We start from the raw sequence: 18,475 nt of genomic DNA on the forward strand, positions 1-18,475 counted from the left end.
CCAAGATTTCATTGTATTTAACAGATTTTTAATTGGCCCGTGGTCATACCTCCAAGAACTTTGGTGGAAGCTGGTTGTGATAGTTTTTTTGCATTAGCTTTCAAGCATATGGAATAAAACAAACAAACAGACACACGCCCAACCGAAAACATTACGGCTTGTCAGAAAAAAATAACTGTGCTCCTATAACGAAAGAGCTACAGGTTATTGTATACATGCAATGACTTTATAATATCCATGTATTCAGTGTTAGGGTTGTGTTGTTATATCTCTGTATGATGCTGTGAAATTCAGGGTGAAGTGGGACAACGGGGTGAACCAGGAGAGATTGGTTACCATGGTGATAAGGTATGTGCACTGTCACATAATTTAGTTTTTGGAGCTTTGATTTTTTTGATTTTTTTTTGACGAAGCCACTGTACATTTTGATGGTTTGTTTGTCAGACCGTGGTGTCTGGTGACCTTCTGATATGACTGTATGTGTGTGTGTATTCGTGTTTGTGTGTGTGCATGCATCTGTGTATGTTTGTATTTGTGTCTTTCAGGGTGTTCCTGGTATATCTGGTCCTCCCGGTCCAAGAGGAAAACCTGGACCACTGGTATGTTTCAGTCAGTATAGGTGTGTTTTGTTCAGGTTTTGTTAACTCATAGGTTCCGGACAGTTTTTGTTAGCTTATGAACTAAAGCTTGCTCTGCCATTTTCCCAAATCACTGATACAGTCTTTAATTGACTCAGTAGTGACAGAAACAAGGCAAGAAATTAATGGGATGTATTTTGGAATCTGCAGTTTGTGTTCATTTTAGGGCTGTCACTAGCGAATCTTTTTAGAATCGATTAACCTATTCATATTTAGTTGAGTACTTGAGTAATTGCCGCCCCCCCCTTTTTTTCTTTCTTCTTTACTCTCATTTATGAGGGCTGGACTTCTATCCTTAAACTGCATATGTTGGAACTGAGTGTATGGTATAAACTCTGTACAGAATTTAAGACAACAAAAATAGCCTTTGCTAAACAGTTAGCTTTCAAGATTAGCATTAGCATGCTAGCGATTACCATTCCAATTTCTGTACCGCTTATCCTCACTTGGGTCGCGGGTGTGCTGGAGCCTTTCCCAGCTGATTCTGGGCGTACACCCTAAACTGGTCGCCAGCCAATTGTAGGGCACATACAGTATAAACAAACAACCAAAGACTCACATTCACAAATACGGGCAAATTTAGATTATTCAATAAATCGACCATGCATCTTTTATGGGAGTGGGAGGAAACCGGAGTACCCAAAGAAAACCCACGTAGACATGGGGAGAACATGCAAACTCCACGCAGCCGAGGCCGGATTTGAACCCAGGTCCTCAGATTTGTGAGCCAGATGTGCTAACCAGTTGAGCAATGTGCCGCAGAGCTATTACCATTCATTTTAGGTTTAAAAAAAGAAAAAAAAAACACTAACTACCATTCAGTTCACTCATACTGTACATAATGTTATATGTATATTACATATCTCAGTTTCATAAAAATAATTTAGTTGCTCCTCTTGTTTTTGGCAATGTTTTTCACTCGTCCAACAGTGCGTCCATCTGCAACACTTTTTTTTTTTCACAGCCCGAGTTAATTTTCACAAAAACAATATTAGAACTTTAGTAAGACATGCAATATTCAGGATGGACTCTACACTGGTCCAGAAGCTATCCTCGCTCATAAGGCCATGGTTGAAAAAACCCAAAAAGTGTCTTTATTTGAAGGAAGAGCCTGTGGTACCATCACAATACAGAAAACAGTCAGAAAACAGACTAAAAGAACTAAGGTTACATATAGATGACCTTCATCACATTCCTTGTGGATTATCTGTAACACAAATGCCATATTTGACTGTTTGAAGTCATGATGATGACTGTTTTTCCCTTTGCGAGAACCGGGTTTGTAAAATTTCTGTATAAAAAATACTGAGCACAAAACATTGTCAAAGCTTTTTTAATGGCAGTTATCAAAAATCCCTGAGTTAACGAGGGGGAAAGTAGTCCTTGTATCAGTGTTTCAGTGTAATACAGCAACAGACAAATATTCAAGTACTCTGCTGTTGTTTACACTTTTGTAGCCAAGTTGGTGAAACTTATATTGATCGAGTTCTCAAAGCATAAGCAAGCATTGACTGATAATTGAGACAACAGAGCCTTTTGTCAATGACTTTTGAATCATGTCAATCTTCAATCACAGTGTAATCACAATGACATAATTTTAACAAACTATAGTTGCTGATGAGATAATGAATTTACTTGAGATTATCTGAAAACATTCCAATATAATCTTAAACAAATTCAATGCTTCTGTTTACAATGTAAATACTGAGTGACAAGCATGTACACAATTTTTGAAGAAATTATATTTTCAAGTTTTCATAAGCTCTGTCTTATCAACAGGGTAGAATTGGAGAAGGTGGGCTACAAGGCCCACCAGGCCCTCCCGGACCAGAGGTACTGTTAAGTTTGTTTCTGGTGTTTATGAGAATAAAGGCCAATGATTATATGTGGAAATAGTTTTAGATTTGTAACACATACTCATAGCCAAAACAAATCTTAAGTCTAAATGTGTAAAAAAAATTGTTGAAACACTGTTGTAACAACACATTCTGTATTCTGTATTTCCACTCAACCAAGGCAAATCAATTCAAAGTACCATAATTTATCGTATATAATGCACACCCATGTATAATACGCACCCTCAAAGTTGACCTCAAAATTCTGGAAAATCCTTCTACCTATGTATGTGTTTATTTTAATGGGATTCAATTTAAACTGTCAAGCATTTCAGAAAAGCATTGTCATTAAACAAAACATAACCATAAAGAAATTAATGATGGTTTTTGTTCAGTCATCAGTCGTATTTAAAAGAAAAAACAATATTTCACAAATTCTGCCAGGGTATGTAAACTTATGAGCACAACTGTACTTATTATGCAGTCATGCGTACCCCTGTTATATTGGAATGAAAGTGTCGGCTACACTAGGGGGTGGTGGCATATTGGAATGAAAGTGTACAACTTTTTCATAACCTCTACATAAATTTATAAAATGTGAAAGTCTTTCATTTTCCCCTATACCCATGTATAATGTGCACTATTGACTTTTGACAATTTTTTCGGGGGGAAAATGCGAATTATACACAAGAAATTACGGCAACAATCATATTTCAAGATTACATCTACAGTGCATCGTCAAAGAAAATTTGTAATTGAATCAAGATCAAATTGGAATTTTCCAAAAAGGGTCATTCTTTGATAGTCCTTACAGGAAGAATAGTTTTACAAATACCGTAATTTCTCATGTATAAAGCGCATTTCTCCATCCAGCCATCCATCCATTTTCTACCGCTTATCTGGGGATGGGTCGCGGGGGCAGTAGCTTTAGCAGGGACGCCCAGACTTCCCTCTACCCAGCCACTTCATCCAGCTCTTCCGGGGGGATCCCGAGGCATTCCCAGGCCAGCCGAAGGACGTAGTCTCTCCAGCGTGTCCTGGGTGGTGTCCTGGGTCTCCTCCCGGTGGGACGTGCCCGGAACACCTCACCAGGGAGGCGTCTGGGAGGCATCCGAATCAGATGCCCCAGCCACCTCATCTGGGTCCTTTCGATGTGGAGGAGCAGCGACTCTACTCTGAAATCCTCCCGGATGACCGAGCTTCTCACCCTATCTCTAAGGGAGAGCCCGGGCACCCTGCAGAGGAAACTCATTTCGGCCGCTTGTATCCGGGATCTTGTTCTTTCGGTCACGATCCACAGCTCGTGACTATAGGTGAGGGTAGGAACGTAGAGCGATCGTTAAATTGAGAGCTTCGCCTTTCGGCTTAGCTCCTTCTTTACCACTTCTTTACAAAGTCCGCATCACTGCAGACGCTGCACCGATCCGCCTGTCGATCTCCCGTTCCATTCTTCCCTCACTCGTGAACAATACCCCAAGATACTTGAACTCCTCCACTTGGGGCAGGATCTCATCCCCGACCTGGAGAGGGCATGGCACCCTTTTCCGACTGAGGACATGGTCTCAGATTTGGAGGTGCTGATTCTCATCCCAGCCACTTCACACTCGGCTCCGAACTGCTCCAGTGAGAGTTGGAGGTCACGACTTGATGAAGCCAACAGAACCACATCATCTGCAAAAAGCAGAGATGCAATACTGAGGCCACCAAACTGGACCCCCTCTACGCCTCGGCTGCGCCTAGAAATTCTGTCCATAAAAGTTATGAACAGAATCGGTGACAAAGGGCAGCCTTGGCAGAGTCCAACCCTCACTGGGAACGAGTCCGACTTACTGCCGGATATGTGGACCAAACTCTGACTCCGGTCGTACAGGGACTGAACAGCCCGTATCAGGGGGTTCGGTACCCCATACTCCCAAAGCACCCTCCACAGGACTCCCCGAGGGACATGGTCGAACGCCTTCTCCAAGTCCACAAAACACATGTAGACTGGTTGGGCAAACTCCCATGCATCCTCATGGACCCTGCCGAGGGTGTAGAGCTGGTCCACTGTTCCACGGCCAGGACGAAAACCACACTGCTCCTCCGGAACCTGAGATTCGAATTGCCGACGGATGCTCCTCTCCAGCACCCCTGAATAGACCTTACCAGGGAGGCTGAGGAGTTTGACCCCCCTGTAGTTGGAACACCCCCTGCGGTCCCCCTTCTTAAAAAGGGGGACCACCACCCCAGTCTGCCAATCCAGAGGCACTGGCCCCGATGTCCATGCGATGTTGCAGAGGCGTGTCTACCAGGACAGCCCACAACATCCAGAGCCTTTAGAAATTCCGAGCGAATCTCATCCACCCCCGGGGCCCTGCCACCGAGGAGCTTTTTAACTAGCTCGGTGACCTCAAACCCAGAAATAGGAGAGCCCGCCTCAGTGAACCCACACTCTGCTTCCTCATGGGAAGGCGTGTCGGTGGAATTGAGGAGGTCTTCGAAGTATTCTCCCCACCGACTCACAACGTCCCGAGTCGAGGTCAGCAGCGCCCCATCCCCACTATACACAATGTTGGTGGTGCACTGCTTTCCTCTCCTGAGACGCCGGATGGTGGACCAGAATTTCCTCAAAGCCGTCCGGAAGTGTTTCTCCATGGCCTCACCGAACTGCTCCTTTACCCGGGTTTTTGCTTCAGCGACCACCAGAGCTGCATTCCGCTTGGCCAGCCGGTACCCATCAGCTGCCGCAGGGGTCCCGCAGAGGCTCGATAGGACTCCTTCAGCTTGACGGCATCCCTCACCGTTGGCGTCCACCAACGGGTTCGGGGATTGCCGCACCGACCACCTTACGGCCACAGCTCCAGTCGGCCGCCTCAGCAATGGAGGTGCGGAACATGGTCCACTTGGACTCGATGTCCCCAACCTCCCCCGGAACATGAGCACATTTCTGTCAGAGGTTGGAGTTGAAACTCCTTCTGACAGGGGATTATCCCAGACGTTCCCAGCAGACCCTCACAATATGTTTGGGCCTGCCACGTCGGACCGGCATCTTCCCCCACCATCGTAGCCAACTCACCACCAGGTGATAATCAGTTGACAGCCCTGAGTGTCCAAGACATGCGGCCGCAAGTCAGATGACACGACCACAAAGTCGATCATCGAACTGCGACATAGGGTGTCCTGGTGCCAAGTGCACGTGTGGACACCCTTATGCTTGAACATGGTGTTCGTTATGGATAATCCGTGACGAGCACAGAAGTCAAATAACAGAACACGGCTCGGGTTCTGATTGGGGGGCTGTTCCTCCCAATCACGCTATTTCAGGTCTCACTGTCATTGCCCACGTGAGCATAGAAGTCCCCCAGCAGAACGATGGAGTCCCCAGCGGGAGCACTCTCCAGCACCCCCTCCAAGGACTCCAAAAAGGGTGGTTACTTTGAACTGCTGTTTGGTGCATAGACACAAACAACAGTCAGGACCCGTCCCCCCACCTGAAGGCAGAGGGAGGATACCCTCTCGTCCACCGCGGTGAACCCCAACATACAGGCACTAAGCCGAGGGGCAATAAGTATACCCACACCTGCTCGGCCCCTTTCACCGTGGGCAACTCCAGAGTGGAAGAGAGTCCAACCCCTCTCGAGAGGACTGATACCAGAGCCCAAGCTGTGTATGGATGCGAGTCCGACTATATCTAGTCGGAACTTCTCGACCTCACACACCAGCTCAAGCTCCTTCCCTGCCAGAGAGGTGACATTCCACGTCCCTCGAGCCAGCTTCTGTAGCCGGGGATCGGATCCCCAAGGTCCCCGCCTTCGGCCACCGCCCAGCTCACACTGCACCCGACCCCAATGGCCCCTCCCACAGGTGGTGAGCCCATGGGAAGGGGGACACACGTTACCCTTTCGGGCTGTGCCCGGCCGGGCCCCATGGGTGCAGGCCAAACCTTCGAGCCCCACCACCAGGCCTGGCTCCAGTGGGGGGCCCCGGTGACCCGCTTCCGGGCAAAGGAAAATGAAGTCCATTGTTTGTCGTTATCATAAGGGGTCTTTGAGACGTGCTTTGTCTGGTCCCTCACCTAGGACCTGTTTGTCATGGGTGACCCTGCTAGGGGCATAAAGCCCCAGACAACTTAGCTCCTAGGATCATTGGGAAACACAAACAACTCCACCACGATATGGTGACGGCTCAAGGAGGGGTAAAGCGCATTTCTCCCCCAAAAATTGTCAAAAGTCAATAGTGCACTTTATACATAGATATAGGGAAAAATGGAAAAACATTTCACATTTTAATAAATGTATGCTGACATCTAGAGGTGATGAAAAAAAAACTGTACACTGTCATTCCAAAATGCCACTGCCACCTAGGGGTTATGAGAATAGTGTACACTTTCATTCCAATATGACAGGGGTACATACATATGACTGCATGTATGTACGTACAGTTGTGCTCATAAGTTTAATATGAAATATTAATATGTGAAATATGTACGGGGAAGGAAAAGAAGAAGTGTTTCGCCTTGTCCTTCATGTTTTCTTTAAAGAATTGTACCCATCTTACAAATTCTGTCTGTGTAATCAAACATATGAGCACAACTGTGTGTTTTCTAATGTACTAAATAAAAGTTGGGTTGTGAATTTAAAAATAAGAGCAAGTAAATAAAAAAGAAAGTATTACGTGTTCAAATAAAGTGCTTAACTTCTGAATAATTATTTGCAAAAAACTAACAAAATACAGATAATATTTCATATTTTGATCATATGGGTAGAAGCGAAATCACGCATTGTAAAAATGCATTGTACATAGGTAGAAATGTTTCAAGAATTTTGAGGTCAACTTTGGCGTATTATACATGGGTGCGCACTATGCACGAGAAATTACGGTTGTTGAAATTTTGGTATCTGTTTTGAATTTTCTAGAATTCAGGATTATTCCTGTTCGAAAGTTTACGTGTATGTTCACATGCATGGGTGCATACGTGCATGTGTGTATTGTTAAGCCACATAAAGTCAACGCACACCTCTCATATAGATAATTCCATCCAAGATTACTAGATATCAAGTGGCTGTTCAAAAGGGCATGTTCTCTTACTTTGGTATCACGATTCTGTTTCATAATACGACTTTTGTCCTCTCGTGGCGTTAGTGAGAGGCTGAAGGCTAATGCACACCGGACTTGAATCATGTTGAAAGTGCTTTCAAGAAATTGGTGTTGAACAACTGCATGAAGAAAAATGTGTATAGTAAAATAAATGAGGTGTACCAAATTCAAATACATATACCATTGCACCCCAGGAAATGTTTCTGATGCATGTGGAAAAAAAAATCCAAATATACGACATATCCGACCTGGAATTCACGTAAAATCGTGTATTTCACTGTACAGTGGTCCAACAGATTTCTGATCCTACGGCAGCAACATAACCCGAATTTGTACACAATTTGGAACACACTGTAGTCTATCACTAAGCTACACAAAGTAATAAAGTAATAATTACAGTAAATATTTGCATGTAAAAAAAATGATAGAGCTGGGGTATATTTGTATTAGAAAATGAGTCTCTGTTTAGTTAATGATTTAATTAATTAATTATTGTCTTTTGTTTTATGTACAGCACTTTGTTGCAGCTGTAGTTTTTGTGAAAGTGCTTTATAAATAGTTGAGTTGAAAAACACATCAATGCCATGAATATGAAACAGTCCAATAAAAAACAGTATCAAGCCAATGAAAAATAGTATCTGTATGGTCAAACATCAATCTTTTACTACTTGTCTGAGACCCACTTTTGGGTCCCGACCCGCTAATTGAGAATCACTATGACTTAATGCATTTCACAAAGAGCATAAAAACAGCAAATAGGTGAGCTTTATAGCAAATAATGGAGGATAATTTACAAAAAAAGAGGGAAAACTGTAGTGTAAAGCCCCTTCTTAAAGTTTCAGAACTTGTTTTGTAACTGTGGAGAGCTGTTGAGAAAAGCTGAGAAAACCCACGCAACCACAGGGAGGACACACCTCTTTGTTACTCTTTTGCGGAATCTCCTCCTACAATAGCTTAGTATTAAAACTAAAAACTTTGACATTTGTCAAAGCAGCCATTGTGGATGCAGCAAATCATAGAAGCATGGAAAATGTCAGGAGTTCAACAGGGCCACAGGTCAGAAAGGCCATAAGTAAAAGATCTATTTTCTGCGATGAGTGATAGTGGGATGGCAAGTGTGGCTGAAAATATTCAATTTCTATCAGCCAAACAGCCGCCATCACTGTCTGTAAAAGGTTTACTATAAGTCCTTTATGCACTCAAGAAGAGCCTCAACTATACAATATTGATTTAAGCAAGAAGCAAGACTTTAACACAACAATATTTCCTCAATAAACCCCATTTGCCATTTTTAATGTATGAGCTACAACTCAGATATTAGTAAATATATATTAGACATATTATTGAGCTCAATTCATACTCGGGTATTTTTCAGGGTTTTCCAGGAGACATCGGCATGCCTGGGCCAAATGGACCACCTGGACCAAAGGTATGGTAACATCTCTATTTTTATGTTTTCAAATCACATAAACATTACCATTCATTTAGTGTGTTGCATTTTAGGGTTTGCAAGGTGCTAGGGGTGTCCAAGGCCCAATAGGACCAAAAGGAACACAGGTAAGAGAATTCAATAACTTGAGTTAATTATGTAATATTTTCACAATAATGATATGAGGATAAGCGATATGGAAAATGGATGGATAGATGGATATGTGGAAAACGCTGCCATCCAAAAAAATAAAAAAATTAAAAATAACATTCACATATAGTTTGAGGCAGCACGGTGGCCGACTGGTTAGAGCGTCAGCCTCACAGTTCTGAGGACCCGGGTTCAATCCCCGGCCCCGACTGTGTGGAGTTTGCATGTTCTCCCCGTGTCTGCGTGGGTTTTCTCCGGGCACTCCGGTTTCCTCCCACATCCCAAAAATATGCATAAATTGGAGACTCTAAATTGCCCGTAGGTGTGACTGTGAGTGCGAATGGTTGTCTGTTTGTATGTGCCCTGCGATTGGCTGGCAACCAGTTCAGGGTGTACCCCGCCTCCTGCCCGATGACAGCTGGGATAGGCTCCAGCACGCCCGCGACCCTAGTGAGGAGAAGCGGCTCAGAAAATGGATGGATGGATATAGTTTGAGGAAAAATAAATATATCAGACAACATGTCTCATGTCACATCTCTTTTGTCTAAGATATTTCTCGGGGCATGTTCCACTCGGTGAAGTCATTCTTCACATTGGTTGCTTATAAAAACAAGGCTGAATGTTTTTCAGCCCTAGGGGGGGAAAAAAGCCTTTTGGGCACTGTAAGTGCTGATTGTTTCAGCTTCCAGAAGAGACTTTCCGTACCAGTACCTAATAGCATCGGAAATAAAAAACTAAAACAACAAATCACATATGCTCCCGTTTTGTACTTGTTCTTTCCAAATTGTTGATTATACACACAGAAATACTGTTCTTTTGCACTATTTAATCAAATGATCAGACTATTTTAAGGCATTCAGTTACAGTGCAGTATGGAAGTCAGGTTTCACTCTGTGTCAGAGCAAATCGACATTTGTATTACAGATTGACTGATACAGTAAGTGATGTGATGCTTAATTCATCGTTAGTTTCAAGACATGCCGTTGTCACAGTTGTGTTTTCGCTTTCTATATTCACTAAACATACCTGCGTGAGTCATGCTTTTTATTCTCCCATCTGAATTTGCTCTAGAGATTAAGGTGAGAGGAATGCTGTGTGTGAATGTTTTTGTGTATACAGTATATCAGTTGATGTACAGTACTGTGCTATGTGTTTGCAGGGTGAAGAAGGTCCACTTGGTCCATCTGGGAATTCTGGTCCAAATGTAGGAAGTCTCAGAAGATTTATAAAACACAAACATACAGTATATGCAAAATGAGAGTCTTGCAGATGGTTTGAATTTTGCAACTAACTGTGCAGCAATCAGATGGAATGAGCTGTGATAAACCAATCATGAGCTGAGACATCTTATGATCATGAGATGTAAAATTATGTGTACTCAATGTCTGTTGCTCTGTGTATCATTTTAGGGGCGACCTGGAAGGAAAGGCTATATAGGTGAACCTGGTCCAGATGGTCTGCTGGTGAGTCTACTTTTGTACTTTTTCCAAATAATACTCTGTATTCCTGACTAGATCAAAGCTGCCTCTTGTGAATGGGTCGTTGTGAGTCATACAAAAATTTGAAAAGCTAATTTCCAAAATGCTATAAATCCATTTTAATTGTTCTGTGAAAAATGCCAGACCTGCAGATTTTAGAAACATGGGTTTTACCCCAGTAAAATAATTAATTGGTTCTGTCTGCAAATATACTGCTCAGTACTGTAATAATAATAATAATCATCATCATCATAATAATCATAATAATGACTTGTAATGAGCAAATCCAACCGCAATGTTATTAATTATAAAATACAACAATTAATTTTTCTAAAGCAGCCCTATGGGAGGGGGGGGAGAGCTAGTGCAAACTGTTGGCTGGTCCCAAGCCTGGATAAATGCAGAGGGTTACGTCAGGAAGGGCATCCATCTTAAAACTTTGCCAAACTAATATGAACATTCATCCAAATAATTCCATACCAGAGTGGTCGTGGCCTGGGTTAACAACGTCCGCCACCGGCGAAGTTAACCGAGAGGGTGCCGTTGGAGATTCAGCTACTGTGGGTCGAAGACTCAGGAGAGATGGAAAACGGGTTCTTCAGCAGAACGAGATGAGGAAAGCACAGAGCCTAGAACTGAATGTGGGGACTTCGAATGTTGGGACTATGACAGGAAAAGCTTGGGAGTTGGTTGACATTATGATTAGGAGAAAGGTTGATATATTGTGTGTCCAGAAGAGCATGTGGAAAGCCAGTAAGGCTAGAAGTTTAGGGGCAGGGTTAAAATTATTTTACTCTGGTGTATATGGGAAGAGAAATGGCGTCTGGGTTATATTAAAGGAAGCGTTAGCTAAGAATGCTTGGAGGTGAAAAGAGTATCAGATCGAGTGATGAGGCTGAAACGTGGGATTGAGGGTTTTATGTCTAATGTGATTAGTGGCTATGTCCCACAGGTAGGATGTGACCTAGAGGTGAAAGAGAAATTCTGGAAGGAGGTAGATGAAGTCGTTCTGAACATCCCAGACAGAGCGAGTCGTGATGGTGCAGATTTTAATGGACATGTTGGTGAAGGAAACGGGTGATGAAGAAGTGATGGGTAAGTTCGGTATCCAGGAAAGGAACCTCGAGGGACACATTGTGGTAGACTTTGCATAAAGGATGGAAATGGCTGTAGTGAACACTATCTTCCGGAAGAGGCAGGAACATAGGGTGACCGACAGGAGCGGAGGTAGAAGCGCGCAGGTAGATTACATGTTGCGCAGACGATGTCATCTGAAGGAGGTTACTGACTGTAAGGTAGTGGTTGGTGAGAATGTGGCTAGACAGCATAGGATGGTGGTGTGCAAGATGACTCTGGTGGTGAGGAGGAAGATTAAGAAGACAAAGGCAGAGCAGCGAATCATGTGGTGGAAGCTGAGAAGGAAAGAGTGGTGTGCGGCTTATCGGGATGAGGTGAGACAGGCTCTCGGTGGACAGGAGGAGGTCCCAGAAGACTGGACCACTACAGCTAAGGTGATCAGAGAGACAGCCAGGAAAGTACTTGGTGTATCTTCTGGTAGGAAAATGGAGAAGGAGACTTGGTGGTGGAGCCTCAAAGTACAGAAAATAATACAAGGAAAGAGGTTAGCTGAGAAGAAGTGGGAAACTGAGAGGACTGAGGAGAGAAGAAAGGAATACATTGAGAGGCGACAGAGGGCAACGGTAGAGGTGGCAAAGGCCAAACAAGAGGAATATGATGACATTTATGGCAGGTTTGACACGAAAGAAGGAGAAAAGGATCTATACAAGTTGGCCAGACAGAGGGATAGAGAGGGGTATGATGTTTAGCAGGTTAGGGTGATTAAGTATAGAGATCGAAATATGTTGACTGGTGCCAGTAGTGTGCTGGGCAGTTGGAAAGAATACTTTGAGGAGATGATGAATGAGGAAAATGAGAGAGAAGGAAGAGTAGAAGAGGCGTGTGGTGGACCAGGAAGTAGAAATGATTAACAAGGGGGAAGTTAGAAAGGCATTAAAGAGGATGGAAAAATGGAAAAGCAGTTGGTCCTGATTACTTTTCTGTGGAGGTATGGAAGCATCTAGGATAGGTGGCTGTGGAGTTTTTGACCAGGTTGTTCAACAGAATCCTAGCGATTGAGAAGATGCCGGAGGAATGGAGGAAAGGTGTGCTGGTGCCCATTCTTAAGAACAAGGGTGATGTGCAGAGCTGTGGGAACTATAAATGAATAAAGTTGATGAGCTACACAATGACGTAATGGGAAATAGTAGTGGAGGCTAGACTCAGGACAGAAGTGAGTATTTGCGAGTAAGAGTATGGTTTCATACCTTGAAAGAATACCACAGATGCATTATTAACTGTTAGAATGGTGAAGGCATACACTGTAAAGGAGAGGAATGAAGGTTAGCCAGAGTAAGACAGAATATATGTGCATAAATGAGAGGGGTGGAGGGCGAAGAGTGAGCCTGCAGGGAGAAGAGATAGCAAGGGTGGAGGACTTTAAATACTTGGGGTCAACAGTTCAGAGCAACGGTGAGTTTGGTAAGGAAGTGAAGAAACAAGTCCAAACAGGCTGGAAAGGGTAGAGGAAGGTGTCAGGTGTGTTTTGTGACAGAAGAATCTCTGTTAGGATGAAGGGCAAAGTTTATAAAACAGTGGTGAGTCCAGCCATTATGTATGGATTAGAGACAATGGCACTGAAGAGACATCAGGAAGCAGAGCTAGAGGTGGTAGAAATGAAGATATTGAGGTTCTCTCTAGGAGTGACCAAGTTGGATAGAATTAGAAATTAGCTCATCAGAGGGACAGCCAAAGTTAGATGTTTGGGAGACAAAGTTAGAGAGAGCAGACTCCGATGGTTTGTACACATCCAGAAGAGAGAAAGTGAGTGTATTGGTAGAAGGATGATGAGGATGGAGCTGCCAGGTAAGAGAGCTCAAGGAAGACCAAAGCGAAGGTTGATAGATGTAGTGAGGGAAGACATGAGGGCAGTTGGTTTTAGAGAGGAGGATGCAGGAGATAGGCTTGCATGGTAAAGGATGACACATTGTGGCGACCCCTAACGGGACAAGCCGAAAGGGAAAGATTAATTTATTTTTCTTCAAAACACGGATAAATCCGGAAACATAAACAAAAGAACATGCAGTGGGTTTCCTGCAATATTAACAACTTATGTAGTTCGCCAAATCATGTGATCATGGTTCTTAAAAAAAACCATGTACTGTAAATACTGCATGATTCTATTTTGTCTACATGTCAGAGTATATCATGAGTTGACGGTAAAGAGCAAGAGTGCGTGTTTGTTATGGTTGTACTTGAGGGTCAAGAAGTCTTAACTAGCTTTACTTTGCATTTATGATAAAGAAAGGACTATTCCATTCCCCATTATATGTATGGGTTTCATTCTTAGAGTACTATCTTTTTTGCAAACACAATTCTAGACTTTGTTTTGACTATGTTTTTATCTGTCATTAGCTTTTGTAGTGTGGCTCTTAATCAAACATAAAAACCATTCATGGCTTTCCTGGCTGTCTAGCTATAAGCAACACACAGTAGCGGTACAGTGTGTGTGTGTGCACGTGTGTGTTCCTTTTTCAGACTTGGAAAACCTTTCAAGCCTTGAGCTAGTAGCACGCAGGATGGTTGCACTCAAAAGAAACGTTCTAATTGCAGGAAGCTAATCACTACACTGTTAAATGTTTCCTTCTTCCAGGGAGAGAAAGGGGACATTGGAAATGTTGGAAAAATTGGACCACAAGTGAGTTGCTTTCACCCTAAAAATATACAAGACTGACAGCAATTAACACTTATCCTGTTGTAATTAACTCTTATCCAGTTGTCGATTTGTGTTAACTGTGTCATGTGGAGCTTATGTGTAAAACATGTTATGTAAACTTCAAAATGCTATAATCTTTGTTACATAATAATTGTGTGATGCCGAACACTAACCCACTTTTATGTCAAAGAAGAGAAATATCAGCCGATGTTTCATCATGAATTAGGCAGTACACCACAACAGAGTTGAATGCCACACTGAGGGATTCTCTGACTAAACGTCACTTAGCTTGTTTTTTTTAACCTTGCCAAAATGTGCTCAGTGCCTGTTGTTCCATAAACAGTGTATGTGGTTTGGATGGCCACATACAATCCACACTCAATCCCAAAATATTCGTCAACATTGTTACAAATAAAATCAGGCATCACAAGTACTTTCACTAAATTTGTTTACTAATGTACAGGAAACTTTACCGACGTAACTTTTAGAGTACATTCTGTCTTCATATGTGTTCTGCACATTGGAGACAATGAAGTCCACCAAGTTGGACTCAGTTACTGGAGTGCACATATGAAAAGGATTAGGTGATACAGAAGAAGGAACACTTTGAAGCTCTACAAACACATAGGCTAAAATAATGCTATTATATCACTTTACAAATAAAGTGGATGCATAAAACCGGAGAAAGACCGTTACTAATGATTGTCGGTCGAGTGGAGGCCCATACGCTTGGCCAAGTGTCCCATAAAATGTTTCAAGGGAAATGGTGAAAAGCATGGTGTGTTTGAGCAGATTTTACTTTGCCGTTCTATTCCATTTTAAATCTTCCCTCCAGTGCCCGAAAACTAAAATAGGTCAACTTCTTAAAGAAGGTGTGCACTGGAATCTAATTAACGTCAACATATCTGCTTACATTTTCATGTCAGCAACGCACTTTGCACTTATATAATGTATGTGCATGAGAAATAGGTTGCAAAGATTAATGGTTAGAAACTCTTGCAGTGAGTGAAATACCAGCTTGCAGTCAAGCTCACGTTATAGAGTCTGTCATACGGAAACTCTTTAAAAAAACATCTCCTGCTTTTAAATGATACAGGGTTTCACATTGTCCTACTTGTCCTAATTAAGAGATTTGTGGTCAATTTTGAGAAAGCCATATTGCTTCAGGCTGGATCCCTTCTTAGACACTGCTTCTAAATCCGTCGCTGTTTTTCTTACTTGCATTTAACAAGAAAATCCCCTTTACTTTGTGGCTATAAGTCGTTTTTGCTGAGCTTGGTAATGGCAAATGGATCTTAAGCTCTTTGCCTATATCGTAGCGGTCTGTTTCTTGCCTTTGACTGCTTCTTATTCAATTAGTATATTTTTGCAAAACACTCCTTTTATGCCACTGTCTGGCTCAGGCTTTAGCTCTCATTCACTCAACCAATCAAAGTAAAACAATATAATTGGACATAACAGTAGGGAAAAATAATACAGTATTTGCTAATGTGATTAACAGTTTTGTTGTCTTAGGGTAAAAAAAAGACCATATTGTATATTGTTTTAATCTTCTTTGATACTCCACCACTCAGTACTTTTTTAAATAAACAAGGGCGCAGGTGGAGACAGGCTTGGGCAATGACACGTGGAAGGTCGGATGAATTTGATGGTACCCGGAAGATAAGCTGGCTGCTGTGCCCACCGCCTTACAGAATTCCTTCCAAACCAGGGAGGAGAACTGGGGATCTTGGTCTGAGACGATGTCGATGGGGATACCATGGAGTTTGAAGACATGGAGAACAAGGAGGTTAGCAGTTTCAAAAGCAGAGGGTAACTTGAGGAGGGGTATGTAATGGACATATTTGGAAAATCGATCGACAATAGTGAAAATGATTGTGTGACCTTCAGAAGGGGGCAGGCCGGTAATGAAGTCCAGACCAATGTGGGACCAAGGGCGGCTCGGGATGGGTAAGGGGCGCAGCAGAACAGCTGGAGGCATGTGTGAAGCCTTCCCTCGATCGCAGACAGAGCAGGCTTGGAAAAATTCCCGTGTGTCTTTGAGCAGGCTGGGCTACCAGAAATGTTGCTGGATGAACTGAATAGTGCTGGGTGATCCCGGGACGGAACATGATCTTGGAGTTGTGGGCCCACTGAAGGACGTCAAAGCGTGCCGATTAAGGTACGAATAGACGGTTCGGCGGACCGGTGTTGGGGTCAGTGTGAGTCTTTTGAGCGCGTTTGATTATCCGTTCAATGTTCCATGTGGCAGCACCAACGAAGCAGGAGAAAGGGAGGCTAGGTTTGTGTTCGGCAGGGCTGGAGGAGGGTGAGATATGCGGGATAGGGAGTCGGGGTTGCTGTTGCGGGATCCAGGTCAGAAGAAGAGGCTGTAATTAAACCGGCTTAGTAAGAGGGCCCAGCGAGCTTATCGGGGGTTGAGTTGTTTGGCAGAACGGAAGTAGACAAGGTTCTTGTGATCAGTCGAGTTGATAAAGGGTACTTCAGTCCCCTCCAGCCAGTGCCTCCTTTCCTCCAATGCCCAAATAATGGCCAGCAGCTCTCGGTTGCCAACGTCATAATTACTCTCGGCAGGGGACAGGCGACGGGAAAAAAAGGCACAGGGATGACATTTCAGGGACGTGGGGTCCCGCTGCGAGAGGACGGCCCCTGCCCCAGAGTTTGAGGAGTCAACCTCCACCACAAACTGGAGGGAGGGGTAGGGGTGGCGTAGGATGGGATCGCTGGTGAACAGGGTTTTGAGTTGGCTGAAAGCTTGGGATGCTGCCGGGGTCCACTGAAAGGGGGAGCTGGTGGATGTAAGGCTAGTGAGGGGAATTGCGACCTTGCTGTAATTGTGGATGAAACGGCAGTAGAAGTTGGCGAATCCAAGGAAGCGTTGTAGTTCTTTCCGGGTGGTCGGAATGGGCCAGTCAATGATAGCAGGATTTTGGCAGGGTCGGGTTGCAATTGGCCTATGGCCATGATGTAGCTGAGAAAATGTACGGAGGACAGGTGGAATTCATAATTTTACGGTTTGATGTACAGACGGTTTTAAAGGAGGCATTGGAGGACTTTGCGTACATGAGCACGATGTTCTTCGGGGGAGCGGGAGAAAATGAGGATGTCGTCTAGGTAAACAAAAACAAACCGGTTAAACATGTCACAGAGACGTCTTGGAAGACTGCGGGGGCGTTGGTTAATCCGAATGGCATGACTGAATATTCAAAGTGTCCGAGAGGGGTATTGAAAGCGGTCTTCCATTCATCCCCCTCTCGGATACGGATGAGGTAGTAGGCATTTCGTAGGTCCAATTTGGTGAATATTTGGGCATCGCAGAGGTGTTCAAATGACGGGTCAATGAGGGGTAGTGGTGATTTGTTTTTAATGATGTCATTGAGCCCACGTTAGTCTATGCAGGGGCGGAGAGTGGTCTCTTTTTTCTCCACAAATAAAAACCTGGCCCCAACTGGAGACGAAGAAGGGCGAATAAGTCCCGAACCCAGAAAATCACAGATGTAGTCCTCCATTGCTTTTTTCTCCGGGCAGGAGAGATTGAAGAGACGGCTGGAGGGAAGAGGGGCTCAGTCGTAAGGGCGGTGTGGTGGTTGGAGAAATGGCCAGGTCTTTGCTAAACACCAGGGAGAGATGATGATACGTCAAATGGTGTGGCAGATGGTGGGGGGTTTAAAGCAGTGAGATGGCAGTGAGTGCTCCACCCAGTGATGGATAAGTGCTTCCTGTCTATGGTAGGGTTTGTTGAGCCAGGGAATTCCGAGGACTAATAGGGTTTCAGGGGAAGGGAAGACAAAAAGAGCGATGTCTTCGCGATGATTTCCGGAAATCAACAAGGTGAACAGCACTGTTTGGTGGGTGACAGATGATATGACTCGGCCATCCAGGGCTGTGAGGTTCTTTGGAGATGGGAGTGGTTGGAGAGAGTGTTAGAGCTGACGTGCTATACCTTCGTGAATAAAGTTATCGTCTTCACTGGAGTCTATAAGGGCTACTATGGGTGTTTTGTGACCGGAACCTACAATGCAAGCAGGAACGGGCAGACGGGAAGAAGAGCTAGAGGAAATGGTGGTTTGGCTCACCACGGCGCTCTTGGATCGTGG

At 43.9% G+C, this 18,475-nt stretch overlaps 1 protein-coding gene across 1 annotated transcript in view; it reads left to right on the forward strand.

Moving 5' to 3' along the window:
* LOC133406508 (collagen alpha-1(XXIV) chain) overlaps positions 1–18,475 on the forward strand; it is a 117,350-nt gene that overhangs the window by 70,146 nt on the left and 28,729 nt on the right. The window contains exons 17-24 of the mRNA XM_061684169.1: positions 295–348; positions 546–599; positions 2,418–2,471; positions 8,925–8,978; positions 9,053–9,106; positions 10,288–10,332; positions 10,538–10,591; positions 14,316–14,360. Of these exons, the coding sequence (XP_061540153.1) occupies positions 295–348; positions 546–599; positions 2,418–2,471; positions 8,925–8,978; positions 9,053–9,106; positions 10,288–10,332; positions 10,538–10,591; positions 14,316–14,360 (414 nt within the window). The remainder of the gene's footprint in view (positions 1–294; positions 349–545; positions 600–2,417; positions 2,472–8,924; positions 8,979–9,052; positions 9,107–10,287; positions 10,333–10,537; positions 10,592–14,315; positions 14,361–18,475) is intronic.

This window comes from Phycodurus eques, chromosome 8 (assembly GCF_024500275.1).
Source record: "Phycodurus eques isolate BA_2022a chromosome 8, UOR_Pequ_1.1, whole genome shotgun sequence".
In the NCBI taxonomy this organism is placed as follows: domain Eukaryota; kingdom Metazoa; phylum Chordata; class Actinopteri; order Syngnathiformes; family Syngnathidae; genus Phycodurus; species Phycodurus eques.